The 19,856-nt window shown below is 39.9% G+C and overlaps 1 protein-coding gene across 5 annotated transcripts in view; it reads right to left on the bottom strand.

The window, feature by feature from the left end:
• Nucleotides 1-19,856, bottom strand: part of ADCYAP1R1 (ADCYAP receptor type I) — a 152,413-nt gene that overhangs the window by 101,201 nt on the left and 31,356 nt on the right. For all 5 annotated transcript variants that reach the window (XM_069778305.1, XM_069778306.1, XM_069778308.1 and 2 more), the window contains exon 2: nt 16,888-17,055. In XM_069778305.1, the coding sequence (XP_069634406.1) occupies nt 16,888-16,938 (51 nt within the window). In that variant the 5' untranslated portion in view covers nt 16,939-17,055. The remainder of the gene's footprint in view (nt 1-16,887; nt 17,056-19,856) is intronic.

Genomic DNA, 19,856 nt, shown 5'->3' with positions numbered 1-19,856 from the left:
TGTGCTTGAGATGAAACTACAGGTTCAATAGCACTTTCTGATTGCTGATTATGTTACATAAAATGGCTTTCTCCTCCTCTAGAAGTACAACTCCCAGTAACACATGACAGATGTCTTCCCCCTTCATTCCTCAGAGGTCAACCTAGGCCTGAAAAGCTGGCAGTCTCCTGCCAACGTTGCAACTCCCACTTATTTTCAAAAGCAGGGTCAGCAATGGGACCAGACTACGTTTCTCAGAGCTTTTTCCATCTGGGTTTTGGAAAACTCTAAGAATGGTAACTGTGCAATCTCTGTGCAACTTACTCCAAAGCTCACCTATCGTCACGGTAAAAAGGCCTGTCTTTAGTATGAACCTCCCTTGTTTCAACTTACGCACATAGTCCGTTGTTCTCCTGCCATGCATCATGATGAAAACCCTGGTTCTTTCTTCCTGATGATCTCTTCATAGATACTGTAAGTCTGCTACTAGGTTGCCCCAAAAGTTTCTCTCCTTCCACCACCTAAACAAGCCCACTTTCCTCATCCTCTCCTCGTAGGTCATCTTGGTGTCCCCGCTCTGAACTTGCTATAGTCGGTTGACATCTTTAATATATTGAGGAGCCTAAAACTGGATGTAATATTCTAGAAGTGGTCCAGCAAGTACTGAGTAGAGGGGGATAATCACTTCTCTCTATCTACTGGCTCTTGTCTTGTTAATACAGCCCAGGACTTTGTTGGCCTTAATCTGCTTTCCTCAGGACCTATGTAAAACGTGCAGAGTCAAGGCTACCGAGTAGCCTTGAAGGGTTTATCACACTGAAGAAAAACTCTTGATGAGCTTCACTGAGTGAAGACTGAGGGAATCTGTGCTAACATAAGACTTGTCTCACTGCGGGAATGTTGGGAAACAGAGAAGCTTTTAGGAGTTCTGCATTTGTCGTGCTGCTGGATGCCACATTCATTTGCAAGGCAAGTTCTTGTTACTACTCGTTATTATTTGCCCATTTATACTTCATTACATTTAAACAAAACCCTGAAGAGAAAAGATCTTAGACAGGAAATTTGTTTTGTGCAGGCTCCCAGCAAGTTCAATAGAAACCCCATCTGAGTCACACTTGGAACAGAAATGTGTGATGAACAGTTACAGGAGGCTGCAGAAACACTTTCTCTACACACACACATATACCCTACCCAAGGGAGAAAGCTTTAATTAATCTACTAATTAAATTAAAGCTATTTGCCCTCAACTATCACACACATTCCTCCCTTTCACTCCTCCCCACAGGCGGCTCCAGCAAGTGTGTCGTGCTACAGATCTCACTCTAAAATTCCCCAAAGGGGCTTTGGGACTGGGGAGAATCCTAAAGAATGGAGGCAAAGAGCTCATTACATCAGTGGTAATGGGAAGTGCTCAAGCTCATTCTCAATTTCCCTCCTTCTTTCAGTGTTAAGAGGCAGTGGTTTAGATATTGTGCCAAAGTGGAAGGGGAAAAAAAAACCACCCACAACCAAAAAAACCCCACTCAATCCCGCAAGGAATCAAATCTTTGCACAAAAGACTGTGCCTAGAGTAGCTTTCTCAACAAACCTTTCTTTCTCCTTCTTGTCTCTGGAGGGTTTCACCACTATTTCACTGTAAAAACTCAAGGTGGGGAATAAAGTACATATTCACGAAGGAAAGAAGGGAGCAGACTGAATGGTGTGTCAGAGCACCAACACTGAGATGAGCCAGCGTGGAGCTCAGCAGAGGGGATTAGAAAGGAAGAGAAGCACTGTAGGAAAACTTCCCAATGACGATCAGTGAGGCAGAAAAAACAACAACAACAAATTACCGGAGAAAGAGAAGAGTCATCTTAAGAGGCATTTATGTCCAGCTTTGGTTGTCCTTGGGCTATGGACACTGCCTGGGAGGAAAGTGCAGCAGTGGCTGTAAGGAGGTTGCTGGCAGAGCCACAGTGCATGAGCTGCCTTATTCCTCTGACATCCCAACTTAGGACTGTGAAGAGTATGACGTAGTTGTGCTTTCCCATGTGTTGGCCACATTCACAGCCATCTAACATTGCTACAAGTACAAAATGTGATAGAAAATGTTGCACTGATCAGTTGAGGAACTGAGGTGTCATTCAAGTAATCCAGTTCAGGAGTAAGGAAAGCTTTTACTCTGCTTAAAGATGTCAGTGTGAAATATTTCACTATTTTGGAATCAAAATTTTAAAAGGTGATGCAATCTGCTCTGTCAAAAAGAAAAAAAAGTCTAGATAGATGAACATATTCCTGCAGAATGACAAAATATATTGAAACAACTGAGTTTTCCACACTGTAGAAAATTCCAAAATTTTCCTGTATAAGGTTATTAACCACTGTAATCTTTCAGTCTGGTTTTATACCACAGAGAATGATACCAATGATACTTTTATTAGGTGATCTAATAAAATAGGGTTCCTATTCTGATGGTTGTCTGCCTAATGATGGGTACCTTATCTCTGTATTTAGGACTGCATCAATGCCATGCTGCTGAGAAGCATCAGCAGACACTCCTCTCAGCCTGTTAATGTTTTGGAGACTCAGTGTTGGTCAATATTTATGGTCTAAGTTATCTGGGTGAAAAACATGGTACGGAGAGAAGCTTGCAGTGTCAGTGTTTGTTTCTTGCTAGTAACAAAAAGGAGAGCCCAAGGTGACTTGTGCAGCTGTAGGTATTGCACTAATGAATCCCATCCCCACCCTATACCTTGGAAACTGTTATCAGTGCATTGTTTTTCCACCTTAAGCACCCCAGATTTTATAGGCCAGCAGAAGTATTGCACTTCTACACATTGACCATATGTCGCTGGGTACACGATTTAATCATGGCTAATCACCAGTATTTAAATATCTGGCAAGAGCTCTTGAACAGTAACATTTAAATGTAATTTTCAGAAAACATGATCTCTGGTGATATGCAGTTATATCACGACAGTGAAAAGCCACGTTCTGGGTAGACCAGGCATTGCCAAAGGGGTGATCAGTTCCACCAACACAATTCCTTCCCTCCGCTGATGCAGCAGACGGTACTTGGTATGTTTGTGATTCATAGTAATTTAGCTACATGCAATATTTCTGGTTTGGGCGTTTGTAAGCTTAAAAATGATACCTGTTTAAAGATGCCCCAGTCATCACTGAATGTAAGAAACCACCTTACCTGTTGTATAGTATTTGTCTTGTTAAAGTAAAGGAGTCAACTTCTTAACTAATGTATATTGACAAATAATGACTTACAATGGGAGATTTGGCATTTGTCTTAAACCCTATAACCTACATTTTCAGAACCTGAGAACACGCAGCTCTGAACTGGGATCATGCCTTGTGATTTGAAAGCAGTTCCGATGTGCCCCATTCAGGAACATGCAGTGAACAGGTGATGGAGTACAATTTTGGATCTCAATTCCCCATTCCTGATATTTCAAAGGAACAATAAAAACTTACTGCTTTCTTATATGCCATAAAAGAGAAGCACATGCCCAGACTCACTATCAGCAGGGACCCATGTATTAGCCACAATAAGAACACAATAGGCAGACAGCAATAACTGATATTTTCACAGGAGCTTGAGACATATGGAAACAATCACACCCAACTCCTTTCTTTAATCACAAGAGTTGAACTCTAGATCATCTTAGATGAGTTGTGACATGTAGTGGGATTTTCTTTTTACAGGCTATGAAAAATCCAAACCCACCAACCTAAATCCATTTTCTGAGGAGTTGAGAGCAGCAGCTATATGGAAGGAGAGCAGTGATAGGAACCAGCAATGCATGATGAAATCTCCAGTCCGCATCACACACGGGGCAGAATATTCAGCAATTCTACGTACTAACAGTGGGCCACCAGAGTAAATCTCCCCTGTTAGAAACCAACCCTGAACACTCCTCCTTTTTTTTTTTTTTTTTTTTTTTTTTTACACATTGCTGTGGGATAAGATCCCCAAAAGCAGAGACGGTGTTTTGGAAGGGTAACATACTGTATAAAAGGTTTCGGATGGCATGGAACAATGTATCTGAGACCAGTTCTAGCTGCAGGTGTATTAGACATACAGCTCCCTCTTTCTCCTTCCCAAAGTTTCCTCTGCTTTTTTCCTTTCCTGACATTTCATATGCTAATATTATTAATTACTAGTTGCTGTATCAAGAATCCGCTGCCATTATAAACACTTACTCGAAGTTCTAATGAACCATGACGTAAGAACGCTACCATCTCCTGCAAAAAGTGGGATTCCTATCCCCGTGTGACTCCTTATCCGAATGCTTTGCTTCACGTGATGTGAAGGTAGATAAGCTGCACAGAGACTGCCCATGAGACAATCATGTGGGTAGGATATAGGTGGGACCCAACCCCTGCTCTGCTAACCGCTCTGTTAGCAGCATAAAATGCATGAAGCAATGAATTTATCACATTTGCACTGCTCGTGAGGCGTTATTAGAAAATCCTACCAGTGACTACAATATATTTCATGAGCTGAACCTCAAGCAGGTTTCAAGAAGTTCAGAAATACGATGTGTTGCGATATAACATGGCAAAATTACTAGAAAACAAAACAACAAAACACAGTGCCAGATTGCATACCCTATCTCAAATTCCTCTTTTACTCTGATATCACTGCAGGGTATGATTTGATTTAAGGAGGGACAACATGCAGTGGTAGAGATGGTCTTCTTCTAAGAACAGATCTCCCCCTTAAAGGGTGACTTCATTCCAAATAAACCGGCAGGATTTGGATGCCTTTCAGACCCTGACAGATAAGCCACAGGTCTCACTTTCAGAGTCTTTTCATGACCCAGATTCTGCTCCAGCATTTTCTGCTCTACTGCTATACAGAAATTTGTTCAGATACGGGATATCTTACTGAATAAGGACAGATTCAGGCTGCATTTTATTATCCTCATGGTACATCTCCTGTTGTTCTCGGCTCCAACAAAAGGCAGCAGGCATCTAAAGTGTTAAGCCAGTCACCTCGTTGACAGGTACAAGGGCATTCTTGATGCAGAACTCAGTGGCATAGGGGCTCTCTCCAAGGGTAACAGATGCTTCAGCTGTGCTGTTTGCAGCTGACTGCAATGCGCAGACACTTAGGACTCAGAATCTTTTGCATATTTAAACAAGAGACAATTTTTCAGTGTCATAAAAAAAAAAGAAAAGGGAAAAAAAAAGGTCTTTTAAGCCCAAGCATACACGGTGACTACTCTACACTAAAGATAGTAAGTGCTGGCTGATACGTTCAAGCGTCTCCTCCCAAATTTATTTTGCTAAATAGGTGGAAGCATCAATAAATTGGCATCCTGGAGAAAGAGGTAAGGGTTCTGCTGGGGTATTTATGCACGTCATATTTAATAGGGTCTTTGCATGTTGACTAAGAGAGCCTAATATTATGTATTTGGGCTTGAAAATGCTGGATCCTACTTCATCCGTGACAATGACCACATCATAGTCTCACTGATACCTGGTTCTGAAATCTTCAGCCATCCTAGATTCCCACACATCTTGATGTGTCTTGACGTAGTATGCATCCCAGCAGTATAAGCCAAGTTTTGCCTGTGTCTTTCCCTCAATTGTTTTTAGTAAGCCAAAAAGCCTCAGAAAAGGTTGTTGCTCAGGTTCAGATGAATTTCCCCACATGAATGCTTACCCAGGACCTGAAGTGATCAGAATTTCTCCGTTATTAACTTTAAGAGCCTCATTTTCACCTCCCTACTCATATCCAGAAGTTAATTTCTCTTCTGCTAATGTTTTTCCAGTTACAGAAAGAAAACTCAGTTCCACCATGTATATTATTTTTACTTCTCAGGGAATTCAGGCCCTTATTGCCCATCCTACACCATATATGTGCGATGGAATAAAGACATGCAAAGCACTTCCTCTCTACTTATTCTCGAACTGTAGTATGAAAAAAAAAAATAGCTCTGAAACCCTTGAAATGGTAACATTTAATTGCAGTAATCTTTTAATTTGGTTCAGGTTGAAGTCAATAGAATGAAGAAGGTTTCATTTTCCATGGAGAAAGGTAGGGTCAGAAATGGGGGCAGCTACTTTCAGACTGCTTTGGTTTTCCTGCTATCAGAAGAAAACATTAACACATGTAAATACTGTATGTCTAATACATACTGAAGAGAGAGAAAGAGAAGGGATTCTTCTGCCATGAGAGCAAATTGCTGTCATACTTAAGGTAAACAAAGATTGAAGGCAAAAGTGGTGAAACATATTTTATATTGTCCCTTATGGGTTATTCTGGGTTACTCCATTATACATTAACTGTCATTTATTTGATCCTCGGGATTACTGTGTTCAGAATTTCTGCATTATACCTTGGACAACAAATATATATATTTCACAATTTCACATATTAAAACAAAACCAAAACAACCAAATAAAAACTACTGCCTCAAAATGCAAACAATTCTGAAAACAGAATTTTCTCTAGGCTAATGGTATTCATACACATCCCTGTCACTTTCCCTTTATTTTTTGTTACATTACATTAAAGAGGATTTCATTCTTCCTCAGTTTTAACAGTGTTATTTTAAATGGCTTCTGCCAGCTTCTGCAGCTTTTTGGTGTTTGTTTTTTCCCAAAGCCATAAACACAGCTGGAAGATTGCCACTTCACATTGCTCAACACCCAACAGCCTCCCTTTGTGAGCAGTGCCAGGCAGTGGGAGCTGACCTCAGGACAAGACGACCTGCCCTTCAAATATTAATTGTCATCCACAAGGTGTTATTCTGGATTTCATTAACAGAGATACAGGAAAAGTTCATGGACGTGAGAGGGAAAAGAAGTTGCATTTCCATCTTTGTGTCCCATAATTAAATATCTGCAGAATTAATGTTGTAACCAATAGGTTACAGCGTGAAAGCCAAAGCAAAATAAACCTTATCATTTCTCATCCCCATCTACTCCTTTAATTCACAGATAAATCCCTAAAATATTAAAATGCAGCTAGTAAACAGTTGGATAAGTAGAACAAATAAGCTCCTGTGGAGAAGGAATTAGTATGACAATGCAAACATGAAGGCATTCATCAGATGAAGGTTTATGAGGGACTTCACACCAGTGTTAGAAAATCAGACGGCACTGTGCCATCCGCATCTGTGCTTTTCCAGAGCACCCAGGGGTGGCCCCCAGATGCTATGACATGTACTGTCCAAGTACATGGATTTTATGGGTGAGAATAAATTAGATACCAGGTCACGTACAAAGAAACGTGAGAGAAAACGCAGAAAAATAGGGATGCTTGATCATCACTTCAGTACAATGATGAAATAATATCATGTTTCACTCAGATATGACTGATGATTTTGTTTATGGCTTGAGCTGTAAAATAGATAGAATATAGAAACCAACATTTTTTTTCAGGTTAGCTGAAGATAGAAATCTCGGAATGTCTGAAAACCAAGTGTCTCACAGAGCTCCTCAACCCTGGACAGATCTCCAGGCAGCTCACCAGCACGTGCTTCTCCATAGTGCAGCACTGAGATTAACCAAACCAGACATATCTCACACATCTGTGTTTGGCACCATTACTCTAATGCTTGAGCATAGCTTAGTATTAAGTGGATTTATCTTTTCCACACCTTTTTGAGACAGGGCAGTGCAGCTGGTCTCGTTTGACGCAGAGAGAACTGAGAAACAAGAACCTGCAGCATTGCTCAAATCGAGCACTAATCTGGGGCAATAAGAACATTTGATCTTCAAGCTCTCATGCCTTAAGTAACTGCTCTAATTGCCAGTGATCCTGAATTGCCAGATACCTGAATTAGCTGTTAGATTTTTAAGAAAAAAAAAAAAAAAGCTGACAAGTTTTGTGAGCAGTAGCACAAGGCTTTAGCCATTGATGGCAAGGAGCAGTGTCTCCTAGATGAGCTCCTGTTGGGATACTCTGCTGTCTAACGAGGCTTGAGCTTATGTTGAAGTTCATTTTTCTGTAGGGAATTAACAAAATCTCTGTCTTTGCCTAAACATTCATATGAAAGTGTTAGAAAATTAATTTGTCTGAGAATATGGTCCTTCTGTCAAATTTAGTTGAAGGCATTCATAGCATTCAGGATTTAGGGGTAGATAAAGGACCTGGAGGAACAGAAAAATAAATACATATGCGTAGATGTGATCACATTAGTCTGCTTTCCTTAGGGTATCAAAAGCCCTTCAGCATCCTACAGCCCATTCCCACTGATGTTGCCTGCCCGTACAATATTCCTGCTTCTTCCATAGCTGCTCTGTAAATGGAGTGTGCAAGGGAACACCTACAGCTACAGGCAGTTACAGCATGAAGTGTAACTTCATCACTTCTGGTGTCAAAGCTTTTGGACTGAAAATATGCAGTGAGCTTCAATAGTTATTTTAAATTAGCATGCAGTTTGTTCACCTGGTGTTTCTGCATTAGTTCGGACATAATACACAACATATGATGGCCAAAAAGATTTAGATTTTGCACATCTACATTGCTGGAAGAGATAGTAAAATGGAGTAGCTTAGCCTGTAATTGCATGAGAATTTAGTTTCTATTCCAATGCAAAACTGTCATGTATTTTGTTAAGTTTTTAAAAGTAATGGAACATATTATCATAAAACTGGCTAACAGAGATATAATAACTAAAATCAGCTCAGCCAGAGGGCAGTAAGAAAAAAAGAACATTTCAATATTTGTGAGGAAGTAAACACAAATTTATACCCTTGAGCTTCAGCATATCTCTAATCTTATCCAATATGCATTTTGCATTATCAGTTATCTGGCAAGCCCTTAGCAAACAAGAAAGCCAAAAACAGTTTTATGCCAAAATATGTAGCATGCTCAGATGTGTCTATCAGGTAAGAATAATTAAAAAAAATATATCTATGTACTTTCCCTTCCCAAATCTGCAAATACCAGTAGCTCAAATTGTTGAAAAACTGTTTTAGGAGTCTTCAAACAATGAAAGCAACAGCCTTTAGCCTAAATAACTCCTGAATAACACACTTTGGCTGCAGATGCTGAGTCAGAGAGAGATTGTGGGACTGAAAGCATTTGAAAAGAGTAAACAGAAGCTAAAGTGTTTTCTTTTTCTGTCTAAAGCTCTTAGAGAATTAATAAGAATTTTACACTCCAAAAGAAGACTACTGAGCAATGTTTGACAGAAAAGAGCATTGCATAAATGTGTTATCAGGAAGGCTGGGAACAGTAAAAAACTTTATCACTTTGCTATCCTCAGCAGAATTTTTCAGCATAAATGTACGTGAATACAGTATATTGGAACAGTGAGCACAGCCATGGAATACGTACAAAGGTTGGGAAGCCATTAAACCCACCAAATGACACAAATGAAATCTGGCTGAAAGATGTTAAATGAGACTATTTTCCCTCAGAAAACAACATTTTGATTAAGTTTACTCTCTAAACCGTATTGATAACAACAACAAAAAAAAAGGCTGTCATTTTTTCTTTTTAAAAAGGGAGAAGAGTTATTAAGTGCTGCCTTTCCATATTGTCTTATTTGATGACAATATTTATTTAGAAATCTTATTTTGTACAAAAAAAAAGGGAAAAGTGGTTGAAATTGAGATGAAATTCTTTAAACTTTACTAGAAATAATAATTCTATCAAAGTACTACAAAATATTTTTTAAATGTTATGAAGTGGGGAAAATATTTTTCCTGTTCTCCCTAAATTGGATCTTCCTTCATTTTTTTTTAAGATCCTGAAGTATTTCATGGTGTGCATTTTTTATTTTTCTTCAGTACAGACACAATGATCCACTGGCATCTGCCTTAACCCATACAAGAACAGACATTCAATACTTGATTTTAAAAATGTGTTCCATGAAAGGTAGTAACCAGCATTTGTGATAAACTTATAAACCACCCTATGAAGATGAGTCCCAGGATATTGATAATGCAAGACAATCAATTGGGCAACAGTGACTTACTTACTGTCATCTATTCATCATTGACATGACATTCATAAAATGTAACATACTGCTCAATAAAGTTGAAGTTTCTAAAATCTAAAGAAACCAAAGTTGAGTCTAAGCTCATTTTTGTGACCCTGCAGTAAGGAGAGCCCTAGAGGGGTTTAGGATGGGTTATACCAGTATCTGGAGGTGTCTGTCCCTGCCACTGAGTATAGAAACATCATTAGTGTATATTAATACAGGTAAATATCTTAATCTAGATATCCAGAATTTAGGTGGTTAAATATTGGCCAAAGTACATTTCCTGACATCAGCTTGGTACACAACTCAGCTCTAATATGGACAGAGAAGTACAGACGCAGGTCGCATTTATTAAGGAAGGTGATGTTCTTTGGTTTAGACAAAATTAACATTGTAAGGCATGGAATAAATATATCACAGAGATCACCATATTTTAGTACAGAAGGGGACCCATATCTCTAAATCCTCACTTCCGAGTGATTTCCGCATGAAAAAAAAAAAACAACAAAACAAAATCTGAGAGAAACCCCATTTTCTTTTCAGGATTATGAGCACAAGCTCATGGAGTGAGCTACTCACCCCTCATCCAGAGACACAGAGAGGGGTTTGTTGAGTTGGGTTCTGTGCCCTTGGGGACTACAATGATAGTAACACTCAGGCTTTATGGTTAGCAGTGTTTTTTAATGGGCCTCACAGATTTTGATTAAATAGCCATGTCTCTACTGCTTTGAAAAAGCAGCCCTGGAAGCAGCCTTAAGCACTCGAAGCTGTCTTGCATCTCCTTCCTAACCCTACGGCTATTGCACAGGCAACCTCTGGACAGTTCACCTGGAGAACCTCATGGTGGGTAACCCCGGGGCAAGCACTGATCCTGTGTGACCCCCAGGCAGGCTTACAGCATCACTACTGGATCCTCAGGAAGGCCCCAATTCTTGCCGTAGGATATAGATTCACTCCGAGAAGCGGCAGAGTTTATTTCAAGGATTGGGAGGAAATTATTTATTACAAGCCTGGTGAGAGGCGCAGGAGGCCATATAAAAGACCAAATCCCTAACAGTGCAGTGATGCAAATACAGGTTTTTTTCATATTCTTTTCCACTCTTCCTGCTCTTTTGCTTCCATTTCCCCCCTCCTTTTAATGTAGCATTACTTCTGCGTTGCAGCTATGTCTTCAAGCTGACTCCACAGTAAATCTTCTTCGGCTGCTGACTCAGCAAACCCTAGGAAGAGCAGGCCAGCACACTTGCTAGAGACTTGAATAATATCCCTCCAGGTGCTGGATATTAATAGCTGAGCAATGTGAAAAATCACTGATTCTGATTTCTGGGGTTTTTGGTTGGGTTTTTTTTGTGGTTTTTTTTTTTTACAGGGTCCTTTTCTGAGAGATCTTTTTTTTTATTTCCCAATTTGTTATTTGACTGCTTATCCAATGCTCCTCCAAGCTCATGAATACAAAACCATCAGGGAAAAGACTCATATTAATGTCCTTAAATCAGTGTTGTCATCATATTATTTGCTTGTCACAGAAATTATTACTATTACCAGAGGGCAAAAAAGTGAACACATTTATGTAGTGAAACCATTTTCTGCTTTGTAACCTGCTGCCATGCATTTTTAAGACCTAGATATCTTGCCTGCCTAAATAAGGAAAATTGCATGTAGATATGTGTGTTTGTGCATAGCGAACCACATGTTGGTAGAATATGCATATTTCTAGACTTTCTTTTTTTGGTTGTCATTCTTGTTTTGTGCAAATCAGCTTAATAAGCTTAAAAAATTTTAACCAAGTGTATCTTTCTTCAGCTTCTGCAATAACCATAACTGACACCTGATGTACCCAGTGTGAGATTAGAAGTGCCAGCGTACTAGACAGAGCAACCAACACAACATCGAGGTCTCCCACCAACTTCAGGCATCTTAGATAGGAGTGTCAACATGCTAGGCTTTCTCAGAAAAATGCAGGAACTTATAGATATCCCAGGTGGAGGTATCACCCTGAGATATCTATCACTGTCACTCTCTGTAAGCACCTATCGCACATAACTGAGAGGTGAAGGATCATCAGGAACCTAGGATCCTAGTTTTTAGGGAAGGTGCTTGAAGTTCGTTGGTATCAAGGGCACTCTCACTGTTTTGCAACACCGATTTTCTCAGATGCTTTTTGTGATACACCTTACCAGAAATTCTGAACCTTCTCTTTGAGACTACCTTACCCATTATCATATATCCTGAGACTTTTTTTTCTTTTTTAAACAAGGCATAGGCTTTTACGAGGTTGTTATATTCTGCTGATTGCCCACAGCACCATCACCTTAAAAAAGAAGCAGTATTATATTATAGCAGCAGTATTATAGCAGCAGTAACATCTTGGCTAGCTGAGTTTTTCTCCTCTGGAGAACATTCCCAGCAGTTCCCTAGCTATATTTGTACACACTTGTATTTGCATTACATAAGTAACAGGGAAGTCCCATTTAACCGTGCATTATGTTAGAGACGGTTGCAATCCTACAGACGACTTCTCTAATAGGATTATGAGATGTTACAAATCATAAGGCAGATAAATTCAAGAAAAGCTGTCTCATTAAGTCCTGCATGGAAAAAATAGGTTGCTTAAAGAGCAGGGACCAACACAACCACCTATGTTTGTGCCTGAGGAAGCTCACATTTGGGCTGCAGCAGAAAATGGATGCTCTAGCAAACATAGCAGGATTGGAGAGAAACTAGTAGAATAGTGTGCCTGTATAGAGTGTCTGTCACTCATCTATAAAAAATGACAGAGACTGAAATGTAGATGATCCTATTTGAACATAGCCTGGCACTGGAAGTGATAGCTACAGAAGAATGATGGAGGATACAGAAAGCTCTCTGCTCTGTAGGCTATACACACCCTTAGAAGACTGAGAAACATTACCCCCTTCAGTAAACAGGGTCTGAGCAAAGAGGTCTAGTTTCTCTCCTCACCTCTTAATGAATTGCTTAAACATAATCAGACTGAGGTTTCATTCTCTGATCTGTGAGATACTGTCTGCACATCCAAATATGTATTTGCCCATCTGACCGACGGTCATAAAGCGATCACACTTCAATGTTGGTGTACAAGAGTCATAACTTGCACCTTTCTTTTTCATCTCTCTTTTTTTTTTTTTTATTTTAAAGGAAGTCAGTGAACATATGTTTTCCAGTTAATGAAATACTATGAAGAATATCTTATCATTTAAAACATTTACGCTTACCAATATTAAAAATGCATCCACAAGACATTCCAAGTATTAGCTGAAGAAATACATCCATTTGAATTATTACAGACTGTTAGAACACCTGCATTGCAGTTACATTTAAAATTCAGTTCATATACTAAGCCAAGTTTGTGAGTCATGAATTTCATTGTTTCTCAAGTACATTTGGAACCAGACAAAGGAACGATGGTTTAGGACCCTATCTCCTCAATAATGTTATGATGACTTTTGCTAATATTTCCAATAAAAAACCAAGCCCACTGCTATCATAGATTAATGGAATGAGAAATCAAAATGGCAGTGAAAGTGAATTCAGGAGCAAAAGCTAGGTAGGATGAAGAAAACTGATGTGCAAATGAAAAGGTGTTCAGACAAAACAGAGAAATGAATGACAGTGAGTGAAAAGAAGCAGGCTAGCTAACAAAAAAAGGATTAAAAACAGCTAAAATAGCAACATAGATATTTAAAGCTAGGAAAGCATTTAAAATGGGGACAAAAATAAAGCTTAATAATTCCTCTAAAAAGCCTAGCAGGTATCATGTTTCTAGATCCTGTCTTCAGTCCCAAGTGATTAATAAGAAGGTGGAATACCTTTGTGATAGGCAAATACAGAATAGCCTGTTAAACACATGAAAAAATCTAACCACACCAGTCTCTGACAATTAGAATTGGCTTAACATGCCCATTTCTAATTATTTATTAGCATATTATTTTCTTGTTGTCTGGTGTGAGTCCTTACTTGAGGCCACCTAGAACTTTCCGTTAATACACTCTGTCCTCTTTTTTACCTTTTCTCAACCTGTTTATGAATGCGGACATTAGTCCGAGCACTTTGGTGTTCTGTGGGTAGAATCGGTCTGGCTATTACCGAAGCCAAAATCTGCACATCCAAGCAGGTGCACAGATTCAGGAGCTAATGCAGCCATGCTGACTGCGAGGGATGGAGACATGTGCCACAAAATGGGGATCAATCCCAACTGCTGCAAACAGGAGCTCTCCTTGAGAGTAACGGGAGACTTCTTGAACACTACCAGATATGTTTAGAGAAAAGCAATGTTAAAATTTTTTCCAGAACTTCTTGGAGGCTAGGATGACATTCAAATTTACTCCACATTTTTTAAAAGTCACATCCACTCCCTCGGTAGAAAATCTGAGAATCTGCATGACAGAAAAGTACCAATTTGAGGACATCAGCACAGCACATTAGAGGTGGTTTGAAGAGAAAGTGTGTGTTCCAGTGGAGAGAAAACATGCTACCACAAGTGTTGCAAAGGAGTCCCAGCAAGGGAAGAACCATAAATAACATTACATCATTCCTGAACCTCAGTCTGTGAAAAGAAGCTTAGAGATGTAATAAGGAATGAATCTATACGCAAATTATGGTACAATGGCTGCCATAAGCATAAGTCTTTTCGCTGACCAACAAAGTGTGTGTGCAAATACACAAGTTCATGTGCATAAAATCATTAACTTTAGTACCTGGGTTCCTGCAAGAGACTGTAATAAAACCTTGCAGTGATACACAAGGTGATAAACATTGCAGAAACAGCATATATAAAAGCATATTTGTTCCTATTAGCTCTGGTTTGCTTCATAGTATTTCATTAGAGAGCTGTTCTTTCCAAAAGCTGGAGCTGATCACTAATTATCCAGCTCAGCGATCACAGTTATGTCCTGAAATGTTAGGAATTGGAAACTTGCTGTCCTTCTACATTTGCCAGGAAGGTCATCCATCTGAAAGCTCAAGAGATATGTTCAGTCACATTTATTTCCCTTAATTAAAAATTGTTCACCTCTAAATAAGAAGACACCTTTTGGCTGTCTCAAGCTGAAACCAAAAATCTTGAAACGTTGAAGATCACTGGTCATTTAGAAAAATGTCCTTTGCCTTTCCATTCATATGACCATTTAATTAATTTTGTTCCAGGCTGAAAAAAATGCTTGCCTACCCGGGAATTCAGCAGCTCTACCAATCTACTTTCAGCCGGTGTAGGATGCCAACACTTAGAGATGAGGAACCATTGAGGCTGTCCTAGGCTTAGCTGTAAGATGGGAGCTCCTAAGAGACTGAGACATGACAGTTGTCATTTCTGGGTCTCAAACCAGAAGCAACAGGGTGTGTTTATGTAACCTAACGTATGTCCAAAAAACCAACATCTGAATTTGAGCTAACCTCCTTTTATAGTCAAGAAGGTGGGAATCTCATACTAACACATAAGCACCTAAAACAGGTTAAATGTTGGGGTTTTTTTCCCCTCCCCATTAGCTTAGAGGAAGTCTAGTATAATTATTTGAGAGATACAATATAAAAATTAAACATGCTCACTTTGTTAATAATACTTTCTACCTGACCAAGAAAGCTAGGCAATAGTCAGAGAAGTCATGTGCTAGAAAGAAATTCAAAGACCAGATATTTGTATGGCAAGGTGCTATACCATTTGGATGAATGGAAGTATACTACCAGTTCCAATCCTATTCTACAGAATATAGCTGAATAATGCTACATTTCAGTTATGCAGTTAATTCAAGTGGTCTCTAAATAAGACCTAAGAGGAAAGAATGTGTATTTTTGTGTGCCAAGATAAAGACCTGTATGCTGTCCGTTATGCATCGTAAAAGACAGGTCACACAATCAATACAGACGAGCAAGAAACTCCGTACAAACTGCTAAAAGATACTCTGGTTACATCATACCATATTAAATAGTTCTTATTTAAAAATGAAAACAAAATATATGTCAAGAATGCTTTAAAATACCTAGGTATTAAAATGCAGTAACATGAGAATATCTGTATATTAAGCAATTTTAAAGCATTTGCATGGAAGTTATAGAAGGCTATTAATGAGAATGGGATAGAGGATTGAAATACTGGTGCTATTTGTCACAGTATCCCTCTGTGCAATGCTTCTTGAGAAGTGATGAAAAGCACAGCTATGAACAATGGTCTAGCAAAGAACTGAGTTGAAATGCAAGATAAGTTTATTGTAGGGGTTGTATATTGTTCATGGCAGTTATAAAATGAAAAAGCGTGCTTGATTCAGTGATCTTATGGCTGTTACGTGACGCTAGATACAGCCACAACGCATAGGGGGACAATGGGCAGGAATAGAGTTACAATCCCCAGACGTGTTAAAAACGAGCGATTCATGGGACAGCATGTTACTTAGTAAGTAAAGACTTGTGGTGAAAATAAATCCCTGTAATCTTCATAAAGAGTTGAAGGTCTTCAGAAAAGTGGTGAAAGAGTTTGAGTGCTTGTATCTTTAGAGGCTGAATTGTATGGTTTCTTAAAATTGGCCCTCTGAAAATGGAGGCATCCAAAAGCACTGGCTGAAACATTTCAAGGCTTAGGTTTCACAGGGCTGATGGGAATCTCTAATTTTATCACCCCCTTCTGGAAAAAATAATCTTAAACCGATGAATTTGAAACAGGAGCCCCACTATTTTTTTTTTTTTAATTATTATTACTTCATTTTGTTTTCTCTTTAATCTCAGATCCAAACAGTGAACAAATCCTCTCAAGGAATTGACTTGCCCTTCTACAGGATGAGCAGTGATCACAGTTCTACTGCACCCACAAAGGAGGTTTGAAAAGTCTTAACAGAACCTATGGGGCCACACAGAAAAACCCAGAATCAGCGTGAGCAACAGATCCTTCACTCTTCGCAAGTGCTGGCCTTGAGAACATGTATTTATATAAGTACAATAAGTAAATAAAAACATCTTTCCTTACCATGGGAAGCAATATGAGAGTAAAGAAGCAGATCTTCCGATTGATGGCCATCTTATCTCTTAATTTTGAACTTTAGTCAAGTTTTGCTTGTTAATGCTATTATTAGGGCTGAAGCACACAATGTCTGCAGATCTTTTTGTTAAGGTCTTCAAATCAAGGCTCAGATCTCTGCAATGAAAGAGGAAAATTATTTTAAATATGAAAAACATTAAGAGAATGAAAAATAAAAGGACAGAAAACAGAGAACGCAACACTTGAACTATGAGTTGTACATATTAGAGATCAACCATACTTGTGTGGATTGCAGCTCTTATAGATGGCCTTGGATACTTAATTTAAAGCCAAAGGATATGTCTGTATTATCAGTAACTTGTATCATAGAAACTACCGAAACAGGTTCTGTAGCTGCAAAGACCTAAATTGTACCAAAAGAAAAGGTAGAATAGATTATTTTGAACGAGAAAAAGGACCTGTCTGCTTCATTTCTGAAGTCATGATTTGACCTTCATGATTTTCAGCAGTGTCTCAAAAGCACGACTGTCTGGGGGCTTTTTAGGAGACTATATGACATGATGATTTACTCCCAGAGATCACTTGTCCAGATAACAAAATCCATTACCAGAGCTGTTAATAATCTGATAGCTTTCCGAGAACTCGGCAATAGAGGTGCAAAGGAATGAAGTGTACTGTCAGCCTAAAGGTTCAGCCATGACATAAGAAAGCACTGGCTTTATGGACAACAGTGGCACGTATATCTGTGACTTCCTTTGCTTGGTCTCTACCAAGGAGTTAGACAGGTGGTGAGGACGTCAACAGAATTGCATACCTGACATTAGCTCCATCCTAGCACCTCCTGCCGTAACCCACTGTTTAAAAATTCCCACTCGCTCCAAATCATGATGATTCCTCAAACAGTTTTTCATTCAAGAGAACTTCTCTGTCTCAATCTCTGGCTGGATCCAACCCTCATTACCTTTTAAAACACATTCCTGCCTCAGATTTTGATACCTTGGTGACACAGAGGTCTCATTTGATGCCTTACCTACAGTCAGTTTTTTAGTATGGAGATATACTTTCATATTCGTTAGTTTTATTTCCCCAGTTGTCCCTCACCTGAGATGAATCACCTTGTATTGGGTTTGTGTGGCAAGGTTTTGGTAGCGGGGGTGGGGGTATAGGGGTGGCTTCTGTGAGAAGCTGCTAGAAGCTTCCCCCATGTCCCACAGAGCCGATGCCAGCCGGTTCCAAGACGGACCCACCGCTGACCAAAGCCGAGCCCGTCAGTGATGGTGGTAGTGCCTCTGGGATAATATATGTAAGAAGGGGAAAAAACACCTTCACAACAGAAACTGCAGCTGGAATACAGGAGTGAGAAGATGTGAGAGCACCAGCCCTGCAGCCCCCCAGGTCAGTGCAGAAGGAGGGGAGGAGATGCTCCAGGCGCCGGAGCAGAGATTCCCCTGCAGCCCATGGGGAAGACCATGGTAAGGCAGGCTGTCCTCCTGCAGCCCAGGGAGGTCCACAGGGGAGCAGATCTCCACCTGCAGCCGCGGAGGACCCCCCGCCGGAGCAGGGGGATGCCTGAAGGAGTCTGTGACCCCATGGGAAGCCCACGCTGGAGCAGGCTCCTGGCAGGACCTGTGGCCCCGTGGAGAGAGGAGCCCACGCTGGAGCAGGTTTTCTGGCAGGACTTGTGACCCCATGGGGGACCCACGCTGGAGCAGTCTGTGCCTGAAGGACTGCAGCCCTGGGGAGGGACCCACACTGGAGCAGGGGACAAGTGAGGAGTCCTGCCCCTGAGGAGGAAGGAGCGGCAGAGACAACGTGTGATGAACTGACCCCAACCCCCATTCCCCATCCCCCTGTGCTGCTGGAGGGGAGGAGGTGGAGAATTCAGAAGTAGAGTTGAGCCCAGGAAGAAGGGAGGGGTGGGGGGAAGGTGTTGTTTTTTTAATTTGTCATTATGCTACTTTGATTTGATTGGTAATAAATTAAATTAATTTCCCGAAGTCAAATCTGTTTTGCCTGTGATGGTAATTGTTGAATGATCTGTCCTTCTCTCAACCCACAAACCTTTCATTGTATTTTCTCTTCCCTGGCCGGCTGAGGAAGGGGAATGATAGAGTGGCTTGGTGGGCACCTGGCATCCAACCAAGGTTAACCGCTACACCTCTTCAGTGTATCGCAACCCCATAGACCTAATTCCTCCAAGATAAGCTCTGCCAGATGTCCTTTGCAATATCTATAGTATTTTAGGTGCAACCTCTCTGCTTAGGATGGTATGAGATCTTAGCCCCATGGGCATGAGCTGTGCTACACCAGTTTGTCTCAGAGCCAGAGAACTGCCTCTCATCTGTTTCATTTCCAAGTGTAAATGAAGCCTTTGAATGCCGAGGCCCCTTTTAAAATCTTCTTGTCTGATGTTGGTTTCCTACATGCCACCACCTATCACCTCCATGGGCACAAACACAACTGACATACATCTTCACAACCGGAGAAATGTTTAAACAGATAAGTAAATGTTTGAGAGAAGAGAAGAAAAGAAAGGGATAATAGATAATAATAAATCAGGTATACAGGACACATAAATAATTAGAGAAAGAATAAAGCAAGGGTATATTGGAAAAACATTTAAAATATCAGAGGGAATGTGAGGAAATATAATAAAGGAGAAAAGACTGAAAAGAAAACAGACCAAAGACAGAAAGTAAATAAAAGAATTACAAAAGCAAATGTAAAAGAACTTTTATGATCAGGGCAGTCAATTTTTATACTGACCGCAACATACTGCCAAGACATCAGCATTTAGAAATGAGAGAGTCTTTCAATTAAAAAATAAAAAAGGAAAATTAAGCATGCTCTAAATTTTTGTCTTTTCTATCCCGACCCTGACTAAATGGAGAACAATGACTCATAAAATACCCTCTAAACTGATCTGCTCTCTTCCATCCTTACTTGATCAGTCACTC

The sequence above is a fragment of the Haliaeetus albicilla genome, chromosome 2, assembly GCF_947461875.1.
Source record: "Haliaeetus albicilla chromosome 2, bHalAlb1.1, whole genome shotgun sequence".
Classification (NCBI taxonomy): domain Eukaryota; kingdom Metazoa; phylum Chordata; class Aves; order Accipitriformes; family Accipitridae; genus Haliaeetus; species Haliaeetus albicilla.
This window is presented reverse-complemented; position numbering and strand designations above follow the sequence as displayed.